The sequence below is a fragment of the Rattus norvegicus genome, chromosome 4 (genome assembly GCF_021556685.1).
Source record: "Rattus norvegicus strain SHRSP/BbbUtx chromosome 4, alternate assembly SHRSP_T2T, whole genome shotgun sequence".
In the NCBI taxonomy this organism is placed as follows: Eukaryota; Metazoa; Chordata; class Mammalia; order Rodentia; family Muridae; genus Rattus; species Rattus norvegicus.
The window spans coordinates 151101187-151124623 of NC_141537.1; the positions used below are offsets into that span (position 1 = coordinate 151101187).

Genomic DNA, 23437 nt, shown 5'->3' on the forward strand with positions numbered 1-23437 from the left:
CCTTCTATCCTGTACCTGCCCCTCACCTGTACTTTACAAATACAATGGGGAGAAGGTTCTGGTGAAGTCAGCTGATTCCTGAGTACTGACTAGGCAGCTGTCCTTGGGGCAGTGGAATTAGCATTAAAATAGAGTAACTTCAGGGCAAACCACAACAGAGGGTCAAGTCACTCTCAGAAACAGCAAGACAAGCAAACACACGAGGCAACCCAATGGCTAGAGGTAAGCACAGGAACCCAAGCAACAGACACCAAGACTACTTGGCATCATCAGAGCCCAGTTATCCCACCAAAGAAAATACTGGATATCCAAACACCAGAAAAGCAAGATTTAGAATTAAAATCACATCTTTGATAATGATGGAGGACGTTAAGAAAGACATAAAGAACTGCCTTAAAGAAATGCAGGAAAACAGAAGTAAACATGTAGAAGCCCTGAGAGGAGACATAAAAATCCCTGAAAGAATTACAGGAAAACACAACCAAACAGGTGAACGAATTGAAAATGGAAATACAAACAATAAAGAAAGCACAAAGGGAGATAACCCTGGATATAGAAAACCTAAGGAAGAGACAAAGAGCCGTAGATACAAGCATCACTCGGGGACAGAGGATTCCATAGAAACATTGACACAACTGTCAAAGATATTGTAAAACACAAAAAGCTCCTAGCCCAAAACATACAGGAAACCCAGGACACAATGAGAAGAACAAACCTAAGGATAATAGGTATAGAACAGAGTGAAAACTCCCAACTTAAAGGGCCAGTAAATATATTCAACAAAATCATAGAAGAAAACTTACCTAACCTAAAGAAACAGGTGCTCATAAACATATAAGAAGCCTACAGAACTCCAAATAAATTGGACCAAAAGAGAATTCCCCCTGTCACATAACAGTTAAAACACCAAATGCACAAAACAAAGAAAGAATATTAAAAGCAATAAGGGAAAAAGGTCAAGTAATATATAAAGGCAGACCTATAAGAATTACACCAGACTTCTCACAAGAGACTATGAAAGCCAGAAGATCCTGGACAGATGTCATGCAGACCCTAAGAGAACACAAATGCCAGCCAGAGTTACTGTATTAAGCAAAACTCTCAATTAACATAGATGGAGAGACCAAGATATTCCATGACAAAACCAAATTTACACAATATCTTTCTACATCAAGTCCTACATAATAAATGGAAAACTCCAACACAAGGAGAGAAACTATACCGTACAGAAAGCAAGAATTTCCTTGCAATGAAACCAAAAGAGAGACAAACAGACATAATTCCACCTCTAACAATGAAAATAACAGGAAGCGACAAACACTATTCCTTAATATCTCTCAATATCAACGGACTCAGTTCCCCAATAAAAAGACATAGACTAACAGACTAGATACATAAAAAGGACCCAGCATTTTGCTACATGCAGGAAACACACCTCAGAGACAAAGACAGACACTACCTCAGAATAAATGGCTGGAAAACAACTTTCCAAGCAAATGGTCTGAAGAAGCAAGCTGGAGTAGCCATTCTAATATCGAGTAAAATTGACTTTCAACCAAAGGTCATAAAAAAGATAAGGAAGGAAGCTTCATACTCATCAAAGGAAAAATCCACCAAGATGAACTCTCAATCCCACATATCTATGCTCCAAATGCAAGGGCACCTACATTCATAAAAGAAACCTTACTAAGCTCAAAGCACAAATTGCACCTCACATGATAATAGTAGGAGATTTCAACACCCCATTCTCATCAATGAACAGATCAAGGAAACAGAAATTAAACAGAGACATTGACAGACTAACATGTTATGAACCAAATGGACTTAACAGATATTTATAGAGCATTCCATCCTAAATCAAAAGGATATACCTTCTTCTCAGCACCTCATGGAACCTCCTCCAAAACTGACCATATAATCGGTCACAAAACAGGCCTCAACAGATACAGGAGGACAGAAATAATCCCATGCATCCTATCAGACCACCACACACTAAGACTGGTCTTCCATAACAACAATAATGACAGAAATCCCACGTATACATGGAAGTTGAACAATGCTATACTCAATGTATAAGAAGAAGAAATAAAGAAAAAATTAAAGACTTCTTGGAATTTAATGAAAATGAAGATACAACATTCCCAAACTTATGGGACACAATGAAAGTGGTACTAAGAGGAAAACTCATAGCTCTGAGTACCTGCAAAAAGAAAACAGGAGAGAGCGTATGTCAGCAGCTTGACAGCACACCTAAAAGCTCTAGAACAAAAAGAAGCAAATACACCCAGGAGAAGTAGAAGGCAGGAAATAATCAAACTCAGGGCTGAAATCAACTAAGTAGAAACAAAAAGGACTATACAAAGAAACAACAGAACCAAAAGCTGGTTCTTTGAGAAAATCAACAGGATAGATAAACCCTTAGCCAGACTAACCAGAGGACACACAGTGTGTCCAAATTAACAAAATCAGAAATGAAAAGGGAGACAGAACAACAGAATCAGAGGAAATTAAAAAAACCATCAAATTCTACTACAAAAGCCTATATTCAACAAAACTGGAAAATCTGGGGGAAATGGAAAATTTCCTAGACAGCTACCAGTTACCAAAGTTAAATCAGGAACAGATAAACCATTTAAACAACCCCATCACTCCTAAAGAAACAGAAGCAGTCATTAAAAGTCTCCCAACCAAAAAGAGCCCTGGTCCAGATGGGTTCAGTACAGAATTCTATCATAGAAGACGTCAAACCAATACTATCCAAACTATTCCACAAAATTGAAATAGACGGAGTGCTACAGAATTCCTTCTATGAAGCCACAATTACGCTTATACCGAAACCACACAAAGACCTAACAAAGAGAACTTTAGACCAATTTCCCTTATGAATATCGACGCAAAAATACTCAATAAAATTCCTGCAAACCAAATCCAAGAACACATCAAAACTATCATCCATCATGATCAAGTAGGCTTCATCCCAGGGATGCAGAGATAGTTTAATATACGGAAAACCATCAACGTGATCCATTATATAAACAAACTGAAAGATAAAAACCACATGATCATTTCATTACATGCTGAGAAAGCATTTAACAAAATTCAACACCCCTTTATGACAAAAGTCCTGGAAAGAACAGGAATTCAAGGCCCATACCTAAACATAGTAAAAGCCATATACAGCAAACCAGTTGCTAACATTAAACTAAATGGAGAGAAACTTGAAGCAATTCTACTAAAATCAGGGACTAGACAAGGCTGCCCACTCTCTCCCTACTTATTCAATATAGTTCTTGAAGTCCTAGCCAGAGCAATCAGACAGCAAAAGGAGATCAAAGGGATGGAAAGGAAGAAGTCAAAATATCACTATTTGCAGATGATATGAGAGTATATTTAAGTGATCCCAAAGTTCCACCAGATAACTACTACACCTGATAAACACCTTCAGCAAAGTGGCTGGGTATAAAATTAAATAAGTCAGTAGCCTTCCTCTACACAAAAGAGAAACAAGCTGAGAAAGAAATTAGGGAAACGACACCCTTCATAATAGTCCCAAATAATATAAAATACCTCGGTGTGACTTTAACCAAGCAAGTGAAAGATCTGTATAAGAACTTCAAACCTCTGAAGAAAGAAATTGAAGAAGATCTCAGAAGACGGAAAGATCTCCCATGCTCATGGATTGGCAGGATTAATATAGTAAAAATGGTCATTTTACCAAAAGAGATTTACAGATTCAATGCAATGCCCATCAAAATTCCAATCCAATTCTTCATAGAGTTAGACAGAACAATTTTCACATTCATCTGGAATAACAAAAAACCCAGGATAGCTGAAACTATCCTCAACAATAAAAGGACTTCTGGGGGGAATCACTATCCCTGAACTCAAGCAGTATTACAGAGCAATAGTGATAAAAACTGTATGGTATTGGTACAGAGACAGGCAGATAGACCAGGGGAATATAATTGAAGACCTAGAAATGAACCCACACACCTATGGTCACTTGATTTTTGACAAAGGAGCCAAAACCATCCAATGGAAAAAAGATAGCATTTTCAGCAAATGGTGCTGGTTCAACTGGAGGTCAGCATGTAGAAGAATGCAGATTGATCCATGCTTATCACCCTGTATAAAGTTTAAGTCCAAGTGGATCAAGGACCTCCACATCAAACCAGATACACTCAATCTAATAGAAGAAAAAGTGGGGAAGCATCTCAAACACATGGGCACTGAGGAAAATTTCCTGAACAAAACACCAATGGCTTATGGTCTAAGATCAAGAATCGACAAATGGGATCTCATAAAACTACAAAGCTTCTGTAAGTCAAAGGACACTGTCGTTAGGACAAAACCAACAGATTGGGAAAAGATCTTTACCAATCCTACAACTGATAGAGGGCTTATATCTTAAATATACAATGAAATCACGAAGTTAGACTGCAGGGAGACAACTAACCCTATTAAAAAATGGGGTTCAGAGCTAAACAGAATTCACAGCTGAGGAATGATGAATGGCTGAGAAACACCTAAAGAAATGTTCAAAATCTTTAGTCATAAGGGAAATGCAAATCAAAACAACCTCAAGATTCCACATCACACCAGTCAGAATGGCTAAGATAAAAAACTCCGGCGAGATCAGATGCTGGTGAGGATGAGGAGAAAGAGGAACACTCCTCCATTGTTGGTGGGATTGCAGACTGGTACAACCATTCTGGAAATCAGTCTGGAGGTTCCTCAGAAAATTGGACATTGTGTTACCCGAGGACCCAGCTATACCTCTCTTGGGCATATACCCAAAAGATGCTCTAACATATAACAAAGACACATGCTATGTGTCCACTATGTTCATAGCAGCCTTATTTGTAATAGCCAGTAGCTGAAAAGAACCCAGATGCCCTTCAACAGAGGAATGGATACAGAAAATGTGGTACATCTACACAATGGAATATTACTCAGCTATCAAAAACAATGACTTTATGAAATTCATAGGCAAATGGATGGAACTGGAAAATATCATCCTGGGTGAGGTAACCCAATCCCAGAAAAACACACATGGTATGCACTCACTGATGCACAGAATACATGAAACTCAAGAAGGATGATCAAAATGGGAATGCTTCACTCCTACTTTAAAAGGGAAACAAGAATACTTTGGGAGGGGATAGGGAGACAACGTTTAGAACAGAAGCTGAAGGAACGTCCATTCACAGCCTGCCCCACATGTGGTCCATACATATACAGCCACCAAACTAGGTAAGATGGATGAAGCAAAGAAGTGCAGGCTGACAGGAACTGGGTGTAGATCTCTCCTGAGAGACACAGCCAGAATATGGCAAATACATAGGTGAATGCCAGCAGCAAACCACTGAACTGAGTGTGGGAACTGAGTGCCATTGAAGGAATCAGAGAAAGGACTGGAAGAGCTGAGACCCCATATGAACAACAATGCCAAGCAACCAGAGCTTCCAGGGACTGAGCCACTACCCAAAGACTATACATGGACTGACCCTGGGCTCCAACCTCATAGGTAGCAATGAATATCCTAGTAAGAGCACCAGTGGAAGGGGAAGCCCTTGGTCCTGCCAAGGCTGGACCCCCCAGTGAACAGGATTGTTGGGGGGAGGGCGGCAATGGAGGGAGGCTGGGGAGGGGAACACCCATATAGAAGGGGAGGAGGAGGGGTTAGGGGTTGGTTGGCCTGGAAACCGGGAAAGGGAATAACGTTTGAAATGTAAATAAGCCATACCCAGTTTAATAAAGATGGAAAAAAAAAAGACAGCTAGAGCTATATAAAGAAACTGTTTTGAAAAGCCAGCCAGCCAGCCAACTCATCAAACAAAAAAACCTTCCCACACTGGATCTTAATTTTGTTGACTGTAAAATGGGATAGCACAGCCCACCTGCACATTGCTTAGGAGGGTTAGTGAATGTGCACCACAGCAGCTCAGCAAATTCTGAAAATGGTAGTTTTAACTCTTCTACTGTTACCACGACAACAGCAACAGCAACAAGCACAACCACAAAACAACAACAACATCACCCTCCCACCCCCCAAAGCTGGCAGTATAAAGCACAGAAACACAAAAGACATGTAGCGGCCATGTCCGAGCTAATTCTTGGTCATGTAGTTCACCCATCACCTACTTTCTTTGTAGGAAATCCAAGCTTGCAACAAAGTAGAAATAACGATATGGGCTGGGGTGTAGCATAGTGAGATTACTTATCTAGCATGGGCAAGATGTTAAGGGGGTGGAAACAAATTAGAGAGACTGCTGCAGGAAGCTCAGTAATAATGTAGCACGAAACAGGTAGGGAATGGAGAGAAACTATGTAAAGAAGACAAGTTAGAACACAAACACACCAAAGAAAGCTATCAGCATTTTCTGTAGACATGTATAACCACATAAGCCCCGCTAGCCCAGAGCACTCCTAGCTGGAATGCTTCTGTTTTCAGCTATTATCATTTAGTTAGGTTATTTTGTCAAGAGCTACTAGAGAACATCTCCAAAAATGCTTAAAATGTGCAAAGTTTTGGTGTCTAAAACAGGTTTTCATTTGTGAGTGTCACTTCTGTGAAACTGTTGAAAGGTCAACAATATTAGACAAATGTATTTGCTGTATGACGGCCAATTTGGCAATGATGGCCAATCTTTTTACTATTGTTTTCAGGCAATTGTTTGTGTGAGTGATGTGTGCGCGCGTGCATGTGTGTGTATGTGTATGTGTGTGTGTAAAAATATAAATGGAGTCACATATTGGGGCTTTTTCAAATGTAGCCTTCAAAATTCTGTTACAAGCAAAATGCAGAGGAGGGCAGAGTGAGACTACACATCCAGCAGGGTTTAGGTTCCTCTACTCTCTATTTCTTGAAACCTGGCTACTCCAGGGACCCCAAAGTACAACAAAGGGAGAGTATTACTCATGTGCATGAGGGGCCGAGACACAGTTCTAAAGCAGTGAGAGGAGATAAAAGATCTGTTTTGGATTTAATCTAATAGACAAATGAAGGCAGACTTTTCCAGATTATTTTCCTGCTCTCTTTTTCTCACAGTAGTCAATATCTAACTTGAAGAAAATAACTCTAAATAAATTTTAAGTCTTAGAGGAATTTAATGACAGGAATGTTAATTTAATGTTTTAAATAATGGACAGGGGTCTTCTGGAAGGTGGGGCTGGGGCTGACATGACTGCAGCATTTCGGGACCAGCACTGGCCTGCAAGCCTCACACACTATTTCATTTCAGTGTTGCACTAATTTTGTGCAGGGCCTTCGCTACTCTTATGATATAAGTAGGCACAGATGACACTAAGTATGACATAGGTATGACACAGATGTTAGTCTGGTTTTCACAGCTAGAAAGAAATGGTATTAGAATTTTGGTTTAATATGGTAAAAAAGGACCAAGTGTGTTAATATTAATCAGTCCACTTGAACACTATTTTCTCAGGATATTAAATATAGAAAACACTGATGAAAATAGTAATATATATAAGTTTTTTCCTTTTTTAAGCTTATTCCTTTTTCACTGTTGTCTTTTTCTTTATAAAAAAAAAACAAAATCCACTACATTTTATTTAGTATGTATATGTGTGGGTGCACGTATGCAAAGGTGCTAATAACAGTTTATGTGAGCTGAACTTAGGCCTTGGCAGCTAGTGCTTTTACCTGCTGGACCACCTTACCAGCAGTACTCCCACCTCCTTTTTGGTGGTCAGGTAAGCACTCTGCTACTATCTACCCTCTTTTAAAAAATTTATATTATTTTTATTTTTTAAGATCAGGTCTCATGTGGTCCAGGCTGTCACCAAATTTCCTATGGATGAACTTGATTTAAAAAAAAAAAAAAAAAAAAAAAGAGGGTTGTGGGTGGTGATGGCGTATGCCTTTAGTCCCAGCACTTACAAGGCAGATCTCTGGGGCTGGAGAGATGGCTCAGCGGTTAAGAGCGCCCGACTGCTCTTCCAGAGGTCATGAGTTCAATTCCCAGCAACCACATGGTGGCTCACAACCATCTGTAAAGAGATCTGATGCCCTCTTCTGGTGTATCTGAAGACAGCTACAGTGTACTTATATATAATAAATAAATAAATCTTAAAAAAAAAAAAAAAAAAAAAAAAAAAAAGGCAGATCTCTGAGTTCAAGGCCAGCATGGTTTACAGAGTGAGTTCTCGGACAAGGAGGGCTACACAGAGAAACCTTGTCTCAAAAACAAAAACAAAAAACCAAACACCTCCCAAACCCCCGAAAACAAAAGAAAAACAAACCAAAACCTCCCAAAACAAAAGAAAAACAAACAAGCAAACACATTTTATTTATAGTTTTATGTTAAGTGTGTGTCTGCCACATGTTTGTTCATTTCAGTCAATGGGAGCCAAAAGATGGCTAACCCCTGGAGCTGGAGATATAGGTAGCTGTTAGTCACATGATGTGGGTACTGGGAATTGAACTTGGGTGCTCTGAGGAGAAGTAAGTGCTTTTGATCTTGCCTACACCTGACCAGTGCTGAATTACAGATACACAGGATGACCACTTGATCCGCCATTCATGTTAGGGAAGCACTCTACCAACTGAGCCGCAGAGCCTGCCTTTCCAAGTGTCAATGAGAATTGAAGACTAACAACAGGAGGCATATTGGATGGCTGTTTAGCATTTTTTTTTTTTACCATCTGAAGCAAGATTGCTGTTGTTATCTTTAGAGCTAAATGATAAACATGAACAATTTATTTCAGACACTGAGGTTACTCCATAAAAGTAAAGTTTTAAAATATCACTTTTACTTTTCAAGAGGTAAAAGAGACTTCCGTTGTTCCAAAGTCTGATGTCTTAGTAAAGTACTGGACATCCCTTCTACTTAGGAACTGGGACAAAACCAAAACTCAAATTGTGTAAGGCTTTCTGTGCAGAGATGCAGCTCTCAGAAGATTGTTTATTGAAACCTTGTCTCAAAATTGTTTATTGATCTGCATGGCGAGGCTGCCAGTCTTTGGCTCACAAATTTGGATCTGAGTGATGCCAGTCTTTGGCCCACAAATCTGGATCTGAGTGATTACTCTAGGGAGGATACTATTTCTATGAAAGGAAGACAGGGAAAGGTTTTGGAGACTTGATAAGATTGGTCCAACTGGAATCTATGATGCAATGTGAAAATCAGACTCAGCATAGGAAGGAAGGTCATGGGTAAGGCCCTGGGCTCCATTCCTACAGACCCACAATGAACTTTGGTATAGATTCTGACTGAAAAGCTCTGAGCTCTTTGAACACTTTCTAACTGTAGGAGAATGACTTAATGTTATGCCTGTCTACTCTCATACAAATGGGCCAGTTCTTTATAAATGTCACAGACATATTTGTCTGGATTTGTTTCTAATCTAATTTTTCTAAACTAATTGCTCACATAAGTATGTTTGAGGCCAAATGCACACAAGGTCCACTACTTTTTGGCTGGGTTGTATTTTTGCTATTTACAATGTTCTCAGGATTAAGATCTGAATCCAATCCAGTTCAGTGAAGGCCTCAATTAGCTATGTCTCATGATTTCAGTGAACCGAAGAAATACCTCAGAAAGCCCAAGCTCCGTGCTAAAGACTGAGAAGTTAAGAAATGTTGCACCTATGTGTGATCATAGGAGTGAGTTGTTTAACTGCTGTGCTGACTAATGAAGATCTCCTGTGGCTGTCACAGACAGATCTGAACACTTTAGAGACAGACATCTTTTAAATTCACTTTTTCATATTCAAAGAGAAGGGAACAAATAATTTAGGCTTTAAATTTTGCATAACTTACCTATATCGCTCTTCCTGTAAGGTCTGCATTATTAAGGAGTAGTCCCTCTGGTAGTGCTCCTTGAGGGTCTCGAAGGACTCCTCCAGTCTGGTCTGGGTTTCCCGGATCTCCTGGACCTCATGCAGCAGTGCATCAAACCCTGAGCTCTGCATGTCTAGGGTGTTTGTTTTGGAGCTGGACGCTCCTACAGCAATGCCCCCAGTGGTACTGTTGGCTCCTACTGAGCCTGAAGTGGCACTAGAACAATCTTCCTCACTACCGTATTTTGGACTTGACTGAAAGTTTGAAATCACCCCTAAAGCCTTTCCCCCGTCATCCACTTGTCCTTCCTCCAATGAGTCTTTCAGGTTAGGGATATTGTCTGCACTACCAAATTTGTTCCGAATCAGTGAGGCAATCTCTCTGGGTTTGGAGACGACAGCCCCTGCTGCTGAATGGGTAGCCTGGGAGAAGCTGGAAAATCCACCTTTGACACTGTCCACTACACCTTCACTGAAGCCAGTCACCTTTGCACCCACATCCTTCAGACCCTGGTGCATGTCCCTGAAGACATCCTTAGGCTGCCGGGGGATCCCATTCTGTTCCACCTCACGGAGCTTTCGGTGGTAATGCTCAAGCTTCTTTTGCAGCTGGAGAATAGTCTGTGCAGATTTCTGGTTTTTCTTCTCAAACACCTGTTTGATGCGAGCAGCCTGCTGCTTGTCTGCACTGTTGGCAAGCTTCAAGTATTCAGCAACGTTGTCGTCTCGGGCTGTCTGTGCAATTTTGATCTGTTCTGTGAGCTTTAGGATCTTCTGCTGCAGGTGTGCAATGGCAGCTTTTGTGCGCTGAGGATCTGGTATTCCATCCACAGACTCTGTGTGGATGCTGCCATCGGTGCTGGAGGCCACGGCACTGGAAGTCTGGGCGAGGCTGCTTACTTCCAAACGCTCGATCTAATATTTTAAAAGCAAGAGGTGGATATTAGAAGCAGCCTAGAATCAATGTGCTAAAATGTGCTGAAAATATGTCTATGTTGAACTCTCAGCACATCCCCATGTCCTATAAAAGCCCCACTGCCCTCTTGGTTATATAGTATTCATATAGTATTTCTTAAAATAACAAAGCTCCGTTTGTTGGTTGAGAGCACGGATTAATTCTCATTCTCATGCATCCTTCTGCGCAGAAGCAGATCTCTGTAAGGCGGCAGGTCAGTTTTCAGTGTAGTACTATGAAAACAATGCTGGTGCTCAGACACATCATCCTGAGCCACTCACAAGCTGGTCTCTTGAGAAGGCTAGCAAGAATGGGTATGTTGACATGGAGATATAAGCATCCAATTGTTATCACAGTGCTTGTTTGCATAAGTCACACCCAGAGTAATGAGATCATTCTCTATTTTTGGGACACTTTGTTGCAGTGGAAGACAGGCAGAGGATACGCAGCTGAATGCTGCTGAATTAAAATAACTTTGGTGCACCCAGAAAGACAGTGAGAATAGACAGGGACAGTGAGAGGTTAAGTAATTAAACAAATGAGAAGCTAAGGTCAGATCTTTTTGTGTTTTATCCAATAAAAGGTTTGCCTTAGGAAAGGAACTACAAAGCTCACACACTATTCTTTCATATGGATGGATGTCACTATAAGGAATGGAAGAAAGGATAACTGCTCAGACTCAAAAGCTTAAACTCTTAAATGCTGGTCATTTAGAGCAAGACCCAAGGAAGAGTTTATTAACTTCTCTGTAGAGTAGTAGCAGATATAAGTAGTAATATAAAACAGCTATCTTAGGGCAATAAAAAATACCCAGTTCAAGGGTCATGTTGCAACTTGGCCATCTATAGACTAAGATCAGACTGTTTTCTTGGTTCAATTCCATACTCTGTCCTATGGCAATGTATTAGTAAGACCTGTACAGAGGCTAACCCTTACATGTTCATTATCTTACCCAAGAAATGCCAATTTTTTTTGGCTCTTTTTTTTTTCGGAGCTGGGGACCGAATCCAGGGCCTTGAGCTTCCTAGGCAAGCGCTCTACCACTGAGCTAAATCCCCAACCCCAAGAAATGCCAATAGTTAACCTGTTGTCTCAAAGTACCCTCTCTCATCTTAAATATACAGAGCCTAATTTTATCATCCCAGCAGGATTTACATTGACCTATGAGCTTTTATAAATATATGTAGTTCAATCATATTGGCTAGGGGTATGAAGTATTTGCCTAGTACATGAAGCTCTGGGTGTGATGCCTAAAACTGGGGTGGGGATGGGGGCAAAAAAACCAACAGTATTCTTTTCTTCCTATTTCAATGAAACTAAAGGTTGGGCCTAGGAAAGCAGATTAGTGGAAGAGCCCTGCCTTCCAGCCCCAGCACAGAAAGAGACAGACACCCTTGACAGTATAGTGCCTTTTGCATTACTTCCCCATACTGATTCACCTTTGAGGAGCACAGTGGCTAGAGACTGCAGAAGGGAGAGGCAGCCAGAATCTCAGATGAACAAGGTATCAAGAGCTGCAATAAGAGTTCTGAAAACCCCTTGCTGTACTGGAACTGAACTCAGGTCTACAGCTAGTGTTCTAACTGTTGAGCCATCACTCTGTTGAGCCAAAAGCCTTTTCTACTTTCACCAGCATGACCAATTTCTTTCTTTTGTTGTTGTTATATGTGTGTGTGTGTGTGTGTGTGTGTGTGTGTGTGTTTTACCCATTACTGGATTTTCCTTCTGAATGAGATTTAGACTTTTTTTTTTAAAAGACTTATTTATTATGACTTTTTTTTTTATTTAAGTGTTTATCTAACCTTACTAGTTACAGTCCCTCATCAAGGGAGGCCAAGGCAGGAGCTGAAGCAGAGACTATGGAGGAATGTTGTTGTTTTTTGTTTTTTGTTTTTTTTAAAGAATTATTTACTTATTTTATGCACAGGAAGGAGTACACTGTCACTCTCTTCAGACACACCAGAAGAGGGCATCAGATCCCATTACAGATGGTTGTGAGCCATCATGTGGGTGCTGGGAACAGAACTCAGGACCTCTGGAAGAGCAGTCAGTGCTCTGAACCACTGAGCCATCTCTCTAGCGCAAGATTTAGCATCTTATAACTAAAATGCACATTAACATTCTGTTTATCTATGTCCAATAATTAAGCTCAAAATCTGCCATAGACTATATGGGACAGAGATATGAAGAATTTTCATCCAAGCTTTCCCTATGAGTTTATGAATCTGTGAAATCAAACTAGCCATACCAGGAACTAGGGAGATAGCTCAGTGGGTAATGGCACATACTGTAGAACCTGACTTCTAGTCCTAGAATTCACATGGTAGAAAGAGAGAACTAACCCCATAAAGTTGTTCTAATCTCCCCTCCCAGGAATGTAACAATAACAATAACAACAACAACAAAAGAAATCGACCATACTAATGAATACACTGTTACAGAAGGCTGGAGGGATGGCTCAACAGTTAGAGCACTAGCTGCAGACCTCAGTTCAGTCCCTAGCATTTACATAATGTCATATAATCATCTGTTATTACAAGAGTATTGGACAAGCATGTGCTACACAAACACAAAGGTAAAACAGTCCTATACATAAAATAAAAACTGTTAAGAGAAAAGAATCAAGGTCCAAAAGAATTAAAAAGAAATTTAAAAAGAAATCAATAATCTTAATTATACGAATGTTTATAAATGGTCACATTTGGTTAGAATTCTGTTTCTCTATAAAATAGCTAAATAAAACAGATTCTCTTTAATATCTGTCCTACCCAGGGTCAGTGTGTCTTCCCATGAAGAGTTCCCACATAGATATCAACACACCTGTAAGAGGACAGCTGACACTAGAAACTAAAAGTCACTGCAATTTTCAGTAAAACTTCCTAATTTGGAATGGTAACAATTTTAAAAGGGGAGAAATTCAGAAATGGAGCAAGAACCAGGTTCTAAAGGGGAAGTCTGTACCTGGATCTGAGAAATGAATCTATCAATTAAAAAACAGTTCCTTTGCTGTTGGATAGAGGTAACATACAGAACTGGATCCCTAGCTCATTCCAGGCAACTCGGTTCTAAATGTGTAACGCAAGCAGAGTCTTCAAAGGTGATATTAAAAAATACCCCTACCCAAGGGGAAGCAGAGCTCAAAGCCCGTGTCACTCACTCAACCACTAAGCCACATAACCAGCCCAAGACTTTCTCCTTTTCTCTACAGTATTTTGACAGAATTACCTCTAAACTGGCCTCAAACTCATGTTCCTCCTGCCTTAACTTCCTGAGTAGTGGGATTGCTCCGGAATTCCCTGAAAGGTGTAAACACGAAAGAGCAAGACAAAGGCTGAAGCACAGCCTGAGGCCTAAGCTGTTCCTAAAGAGAAGAACTGACGCAGTCAGGAGGCTGTTTTAAGGACAAGGTAAGTCGTGAGCGTGAAACTGCTATAGCGGCTCCTGGCAGAGCAGACTTTTGGTGCTGGCCATTACTGATGTGAGTCGTTCTTATTAAAGATCCCATCATTCATAGATTCCAGATCATACTTCTAAGCAAGTTACATAGAATCCAGATCAAAGTTGGCCTTGTGGCTTAGCCCAAGGCCAAATAACCTTCCAATCCACACAATAAGGTCAAAACACATTATTACCAATTTATAAACAATGTCAGGAAAGCATCTCTCCCAGCCAGATGTCAGCAGGCAGGAAGAGGCAGAGATAGATAACCACCTGCTGTATTTTTCTCTGCTGCTCTGAGTTGTTATTGCAAATTGGTTCCTTTTCAGCAGCTACAGGTCACACTGCTCTCTGTATTTGTTTCTCTCTATTAAGAAAGCAGACTAAAATTACCAACTGGCAGGAGTTAACTGACCAGAAAAATAACTAAAAGAAAGTGTGAAAAGATTCATGAGGGACAGAGGGAAGTCATTTAAAGTATAGTATCTGACAAAGCATTTAACTGCTTATAGTTTTCATTTGCAAATATATTAAGGACTGTTTTTAAGTGGACCAATGTACCATTAGAAGCTGGAAGCCAGCCTGGGCTACAAGGCAAAATTTTTTGGAAACCCTAGGACAGACACACCATAAACACACCACATACCATACACACACACACACACACACACACACACACACACACACACACACACACGAGAAAAAGACAGAGACAGGAGGACACAATAGTGCACAGCAATATTCCAGAACATGGCACAAAGAACTATGGTTTGAGTTCACTGTGACCAAATCACTAGCTTTCCAAATCTCTAGGCTGCCCATGAAGTTCTTTTGGAGCTTAAGTTTTTCACTCAGTTTTTTTCCCCTAAGACTGATCTTAAAAGATGTTGAATGTATTAAATTGGGAACTGGGTACATACAGCAAGTACTAAGAGTATTACTTGATCCAAGAAAGTTCCTGGGGCTGGAGAGATGGCTCAGCGGTTAAGAGCACCCGACTGCTCTTCCAGAGGTCCTGAGTTCAATTCCCAGCAACCACATGGTGGCTCACAACCATCTGTAAAGAGATCCGATGCCCTCTTCTGGTGTATCTGAAGACAGCTACAGTGTACTTATAGATAATAAATGAATAAATCTTAAAAAAAAAAAAAAGAAAGAAAGAGAGGTCCTGGGGCTTATGCCCAACAAGAGCACACACTAGGGGAGTGTTAGATTATGCTTGACACATACAGTATAAAGCAAAGCAAAAATGACAGATGATTATTGTTTTGGACTTAGCTCCTAGACTAGATCCCAACAAGATCAGGTTAAAAATGTCACATCTTTTGTTTCTTACCCTATTATGCAGACTTGTTTGGCCTGGAACTCACAGAGAGCCACATGCCTCTGCCTAATAAGTGCTGTGCCATTATAATGGTTTGAATGTGCTTGGCTTATGGGAAGTGGCACTATTAGGAGGTGTGGCCTTGTTGAGGAAGTGTGTCACTGTGGGGGTAGGCTTTGAGGTCCTGTGTTCAAGCTCTGTCCAGGGTAGAAGTAACCCTCTTTCTGGCTGCCTCAGAAGACTGCCTCCTCCTGGTTGCCTTGATCAAGATATAGAACTCTTGGTTCTTCTAGCACAAATCTATCTGTACACTACCATGCTTCCCACCATTGTAAGCCAGCCCCAATTAATTTTTCCCTTTTTAAGAGTTGCCTTGGTCATGGGGTCTCTTCACAGTGATGAAAACTAAGACAGCTCTCATGCTTGGCAAATGTTATAATTTTTATAGTAAAGGTCCGATCACCAAACAAAACCCAGGTTATTACCTTATCTTTCATCACAATTATGTGATAGTCAAATTCCCAAACAGGCCAGTTTTAATTGGCTAATAAAGTTACCTGTGTTTCAGTGTTTTTAACAAAAAGGTAACATGTGGCTGGGGAGGTGGGGTTATTGTACACAGGGCCTAGGAGCTCTTGTTGCATAAGCATGAAAAGCTTAGACTCCGGCACCCACGTAAAAAGCGATTGCATGAATAACTTTAACCCCAGTACTGGTAGAGGCAAAGATAGGAGGGTGTGTGTGTGTGTGTGTGTGTGTGTGTGTGTGTGTGTGTGTGTGTGTGTTTTACTGTTTTGTGTTCTTGATCCTTGCAAGAAAATAACTTTGAGAGGGTCTAATCAAGTTGGGTAGGGTTATACACATCTACAATCTCAGTACTCAGAAGGCTGAGGTAGGAGGACTGTTGAAAGTTCAAGGATAGCCTAGTCTATGTAGCCAGTTCTAGATCAGCTAGGGCTACATGGTAAGAATCTACCTCGACACATTCCCTTCCTCCTCAATTAGTCTTTTTGTTTTTGTTTTTGCTTTCTTTAGCTTTTTCTGTCTTTCAGGATTTATATATATTTTCTCCCCCCACCCCTGGAAAATGTGTATATATGTGTGGGTATGCATATGTGTGTGTGCAGCTGCCTGTGGAGTCCAGAAGAGGGTGTCAGATCCTCTGGAGCTAGAGTTACAAGTGATTGTTGAATTGCCTGATGTGGATGCTGGGAACCATATTCAGGACCTATGCAAAGATAGTTAAATGCTCTAAGTTTAATTTATAAATTACATTATTTACTACTTATTTTGTTGATGTGTGTGTGTGTGTGTGTGTGTGTGTGTGTGTGTGTGTGTGTGTTTTAAGGATCCCTCAGTGTAGCCCTGACTGTCCTGTAGACCAGGCTGGCCTTAAAGTCAGGTCACCTGCCTCTGTCTTCTGAGCACTGTGATTAAATGTATCACCAGTGCCTGCCTTACTACTTCTTATTCAAGTTCTGTCTGTGTAGTCATCTGTCTGTCTGTCTGTCTCTCTCTGAGAATGTAGGTATGTGTGAACCATGTGTGGAGATCAGAGAAAAGCTTGTAGGAGGGAATTCTTTCTTTTACATGTGGGTTTTGGGGCTTGAAATTAAATTGGAAGTTTAGTAGCAAACATCTTTACCAGCTGAACCATCTTGCTAGTTCCTTTTCTGTCTTTATAAGCTAGTCTTCCTGTGCTTGACTTATTGGAATGCTTATTCTACAGAATGAAATGTTTTATGATTCAAGAAAAGCCAACTGAGATGAATATACCAACTACTACATCTCTGCCTATGGAAAACAAGAGAAGCAAGAAGGGAACTTTTTCCTACCACCTTACCTGGCCAGCAGATTAGGCAAGATTATCATCACCCCCTTCCTGGCCTCACATCACTGTCTTCAGTGCCAAGTTCTGGTTTACGGAATATTATCTCTTTGTGGAAATCTCATATTCTACACATTAAACAACACACATCATGTTCTCAGGAATGAAGAATAAGACAAAACAGATGGAAGTGGGGAAGTCTTTGCAATTCATCTGACATACACAGCTTTCTTAGGAGCACGTGTCTTCTGAAAATAGCTCTTTTCCAGGGCAAGCTTTTATAGGACAGATTGTGCTGCTGCCTGTCAGAGCTGATGCTGAACACCTGAAGACCAAGTTTCACAGTTCTGCCAACACTTTATGCCTGAAATAGAGACAGCTTCGCTTTTGAACCAGAATTTGAATATTGGTTTAATTTATAGATTCATGAGGTAATGGTGGTAGGGATTAAGGCGGAATATTTGACTTTCAGTATATTGACTCCAAAATCAAATCTGCATTTTTGTTTGCGATTTTAAGACAAGGTCTTACTTTGTTCTAGAGTATTCTGGGGTCACTATGTAGCTCAGCTTCTTTTCAGTCTCTTCAGTGGGTACAAATACAGGTATCCTGGCTATCATGCCAGGCCAAATTTGCAAATTATAATCTTCAGAGACTCACAATCTTGGCCTTAATTTAAGAACCACAAAGGAATGTGTTCCATAATTAGTAATCAGTAAACTCAAGCTATTCTGGTTGGTCATGTGGGCTTGTGTTTTTCTGCCTGCACTGAGGCAGGGCATCACAGAGCACACGTTCCTGACTTAGGAGTCAGGGCGTTTTCAATTTAGTATCAGTTCTTTGAGGCTGGATTTGACCAATAACTCTCACGCTTCATGCCTATCAAGAACAAAAAACCAGAAGTCTACTAGCACTTGTATAGAAGGCATAGCTCATCAGGATCATGTTTTCCACCCACTTAAACATTCTTATAGTTGTAACAGCATAATTACAACTGGCCAGATTGCTCTCTCCTGTGTACCTCTAACTTTAGGTATGAGCACTTCACTCTGAAGTAGATAGGTGATTTCCATTTGTTCTGACAGTTGAACAATATTTCCTATACTCCCCCTGCATTGGTATTCAAACCCATAACAACTAAACAACTACTCCCAACTGAGTCACACTTCCTTCTGTAATATTCTTAGCATGCAGGCATCAAGTCTCTAAACTGATCCTTGGATGACACCCACATGGGGTTGAACAGTTCACTTCTGTGTTTCTTCAATACATGTTACTTTTTCTATTTGTTGTTGAAGAGGGATATTTCTCTTTAAGTCTGTTACTCATCTATCAAATAGACCTCCCTTCCTTCATTTTCTTTCCCTCTTTCTCTTTTTAAGATACAGTCATTATGTATTCTTTAGTGAGCTAGAACTCTACACTTTGTAGACTACACTAGCTTCTTATTTGAGGCTACACTAGCTTCATATTTCTACCTGTGAAATGGAATTACAGGTGCCCACCATGCCTATCTGAAATAATTTTTCTTTTAAAATTAAAAAAAATTATGTTTGTATATGTGTGTGTCTATATGCACATATGCATCCAGGTACCCATGAAGGAAGGTCAGGTATGGACCCTCTGCAGCTGGAGTTGCAGGTGGTTGTGATCCACTGCTGAGTGCTGGGGACTGAACTCCCATTCTTTCAGGAGCAGTATGGGCTCTTAACCACTGATCCATCTTTCTAGTCCTGTCAAACAAGTTTTCTTAAGCAGATGGTCTCTTAATTTCCTTCTCATCCTGGAGGAAATGTCTATTAAAAATAGATCCCCCATAAAGCCAACATATTTTTAAAAATTTTAAACTTTTTTTTGGGGGGGGGGGTAAAGATAGCATGGTATATGTGTGGAGGTCAAGGGACAGCTTTTGAGAGTTGACTCTCTCTTTCCATGAACATCCTGGGAACTGAACTTAAGGTTCAGTTGTCAGGTTTAGTGGCAAGGGTTTCCTGAGCCACCCTCCCTGATGTAGTCTTATTTGCTGTACAATCATTACTGGGATTGTAGTTTTTTTTTTCTTTAAAATTTTTGTGCTATTTACAATACCTAGTTTAGGCCCTATACATTGAGGGTGGGGTGAAAAATACTGTAAAGTTTTCTTAACAGAAGAATAAATCTTCTGGCCAGGCAGTTATAGCTCCCTAAGGCTAAGTGTGGCCTTGAAGTAAACCTGGTAAGCACTGGTGATAGCTGAGATTTTTGTCAGCAGGAAATCAGTCCTGTGTAAAGAGCTAGAAGCAGCAGTCCTAGGTCCTTTGATGGATGCTCTACAGTTGAGTAGGATTTGTAATCTGACTTGATGTCAACCTGCAATCCTAACACTAGGGAGGCAGACACAAGAGGGTCACTGCAAGTTCAAGGGAAGTCTAGTCTATACAGAGAATTACAGGCTAGCCAGAACTAGAGTAAGACTTTATCTTTAAAAAAAAAGTTTCCATCAGATTCTTGCTTCAAGGCTTTGCTTCCCTATGCCTGAATAGCAACCACTATGGTGAAGACTCCATGGAAACTACAGCCTTCATTTCTACCATATACTTGTTCTTCTCTATCCTGACCTCATTTTTCATTTTTTAAAAAATTTATTTTCATTGTGTGTATGTGATATGTGATATGGGATCTGAAGAGGCGGAAGGTGTCAGATCCTCTGGAGCTAGATATGCAGGCAGGCGCTGGGAACTCAAGTACCGTCCTTTGGGAAGGCAGTAGGTGCTCCAGCAACCGAACCACTGTTACAGTCCTTGACTTTGGTTCTCTATGTATACATTTCACCCTTGCATATCAGGAATTTTTATACTTCTATGAGTTTTTTCTATCATCAGAATATAAAATGTACAGTTCACAGAGGTTAGGATTCGGCATTTTGTTTACTTATGGTAATCCAGACTGGTCTTACATTTGTGGCATTCCTCCGTGTTAGCCTTCCACATTCTATGATTACTTCTGTTTCTGTAAAGAACAGTAACTGTGTACTGCACTGAGTGAGTACTCAAGGACTCCCTGCTGAATTCCTGATTCTGTCTCTAGCTTGAGAGCCACTTAGCTCTCAACAAGGATAGCCTCTGCTCTGAAAGATCAAAATCTGGAGCCTATAAACATATCCTGTTCTCCTTTCCTTCAAGAAGATGTTATAACACTCCCCCCCCCCCACTCCTCTTCCTTTGCCTCTCTTAAATACTAAGCAACTTCCAGGTTGTGCTAACTATTATAAACAATGTGTCAACTAATTCAAGTTCTCTCCCATGTGGACTTATCCAAATAGTCTTCCTTGCCCCAAATTTACCTTGTACACAACTGGTTTGTGACTATTCCAAGGGTAGATTTTCTGTCTCTTTATAACTTGATTCCCTGTCTCTAATATCTGCTGAATGAATACTTGGAGTCAGGCTATACTTCCTCTCAGGCACTGCTGTGGATTTTATCTTATGAGGTCACCAGTAACTTTCTAGTGTGTTCCATGTTAGTCCTCCATTATTTTCCTTAAAAAGAAAACTAAGAGGGGTTGGGGATTTAGCTCAGTGGTAGAGCACTTGCCTAGCAAGCGCAAGGCCCTGGGTTCGGTCCCCAGCACCGAAAAAAAAAAAAAAAAAAAAAGAAAAGAAAAAAAAAAAAGAAAACTAAGAGATAATGTTAAGGAACGGCCAAAGGAGGGACACAATACAATCAGAAGTGAGTTAGAGAAGTAGAGTGTAGAGTCTTGAGAGTATGGTGAGAGGTTAAGTGGAGCCGCAGTGTGATGCCTGCTGTTCCTGTTGCAATGCAGGGCTAAGAGGACTTCCCTTATATGGCGCAGGCTATTAGTAGCCAGTTCCTCTACTGTCCTGCTCCTGGTCCTTGCTTTAGAAGGAGAGTAATTTTGGACTGGGCTAAGCTCAGTGGTAGAGCACCTGCTTAAGCAAGGCCTTCAGTTTGATCCCAGCACTGCAAGGAAATTAAAAAAGTAACTTTGGGGCATCTTAGAATAATGAGTGCTGTAGGATCTTTAAATTGCCATTTGTCAGGTTTAATGAAAATATGCCTGTGGTCCTAGCAACTGGGAGACTGAGGCAGGAAGATTTTTGGTTGAAAAGCCAGTATGGGCTACATTAAGTTCCAAATCATGCTAGAAAAACAAAACAAAGGAGCGATCTGACAATGCTATTGTTTTTGGCCGAGAACACAGTTGCTTTTCTATGTAACGGAATAAAGTGATTACACATCTCCAGTCCAGGTACATGCCTGCTTTAACAACTGTCTTTACATTTTTGCAGTTGGTATTTGTGCCTGTTTTAACTACTTTGATTATACCTTTTCTTTTACAACATAATGGCTAGATTTGCTTATTTTTCTTCCTCAAATAATACCTGTAATAGCAAAGTACAAACTGATTTCCTCACACAGGAAGATAAAGGATATAATCTAGTTTATTTGGTCCAGAAGCTCTAACTTGGGACCGTGAATGTGCTAAGTAAGTGCTCCGTCACTGAACTAGCTGTAGTAGTCCTTTTTATAGATTTTTCAGGTGGGGTCTTACCAAGTTGCACAAGAATTTCTGAGATTTTAAAATGAAGTTATCTGTCCTTCCTAACAGGTATAAGAAATCACCAACATTGAGGCACCAGAAGATCTTAGGTAAAGCATACTGATATCCATTCAGATGACAAGAAATTTTAATTATTCAGATGTCTGAAAAAGCAAGCTGAATGCTTGTGTTTGTGAAGGAATCTGGAATGGGAAGGTTCTATTCTGCTTCTGCATTTCTACAATTAGTGTGTGGCTGCATGTGGGGGTGGAGGACCTGTACTGATTGACAGAATGAGGGACACAGATACTATTTCCCCGACCTGACATATAGGAACCCCTTAGAAAATAGCCACAGGCACTCTTTCTGCACTGTAGTGTTGTTGACTTCTCATTTCCATCCACCCTATGCCAACCCTTTCTCTTCTCTTCTTTCCTTTCTTTCTTGTTGCTCTTGAGCCAAAACTTCTACTTTTGACCTAGGCTGCCCTTGAACTTTTGGTGATCCTCTTACCTTTGCATCCAGCAATGAGATTACAGTGAAATACCAAAGACATCTGGCTCTTTTTTTGTAATTTTGTTTAGAAGGGCCAAAAAGCTTGAAAAGTTATCATACTTAATACTTCTTCCCAAAATTATAGGTTATTGAAGCAGTAATAATCACTTGGTGGGGGAGGACTCTCCAGGGGTTTCCCTATAAAATAGGCAAGTGTTCTAGGGATGTTGCTTTTGTCAACTGTTATCACTCAGGGTGGCTTTTCACTGACATAGCTGTCTTTACATGACCTACACTTTTGTAAGTAGGCTCACTCACCAAGGTGACCATGGCTTAGTTTCTTTGGTTTCTTGTTGGTGTTATACCTAGGGTGAACAGACATTTATTCACACTTCCTCAGGAAAAGTCATACAACAGTGGCAGAGGCCTCACAAATGCTGGGAACAGAGGTAAGTATAAACCACTAGGCCCATCAAGTTATTTCATCTTAAATGCCAATAACAACCTCAACGAAAGATACTGCACAAATTCTGGAATTACTCTAAATGATGGGAAAAGGAAATGAGGAAGCTTGGGAACAAGACCAGCTAACATGGATGCTGTCTCATCCTGTCTTGGTCACTCATTTTACAAATGGTAAATAATAGCAAGACCTCAATTTTTCTCACAAATTACAAATAAAGTAAAAGAAAATGATGAAAAGGACAAACTCAGGGATTTCTTATTTGTAAAACTCTTAAAAGACATTTTATATTCTATCTGAGCTATTTTTGCTAGGATGTGGGACAGTCTTGATAGGGTTTTGAACCTGAAGAGGACAGAGGTAGAAGCACATCATGGTGCTGTGACAGACACTGTAGATGTGGGTTGTATACATACATGCATGCGCACATCCATCTTCCACGGTTCAATTGATTTTATAGTTATTGTTTGTTTCTTTATGCAAAAACCACTCAATAAAGGTTGAATCTCTGTTCTCCAAGAACAGATGATCTAACCAATGAAGCCTAACCACCACTGAAAGCAAGATCCAATTAAGACAACACCGTAGAT

General features: G+C 40.3%; 1 protein-coding gene across 10 annotated transcripts in view; it reads right to left on the minus strand.

Moving 5' to 3' along the window:
• The window catches only part of Tmcc1 (transmembrane and coiled-coil domain family 1), a 174982-nt gene that overhangs the window by 20659 nt on the left and 130886 nt on the right, over nucleotides 1-23437 (minus strand). For 8 of the 10 annotated variants that reach the window (XM_087657608.1, XM_087657610.1, XM_087657609.1 and 5 more), the window contains 1 exon segment: nucleotides 9785-10719. In XM_087657608.1, coding sequence (XP_087513734.1) covers nucleotides 9785-10719 — 935 coding nt within the window. 10 annotated transcript variants of the gene reach the window in all.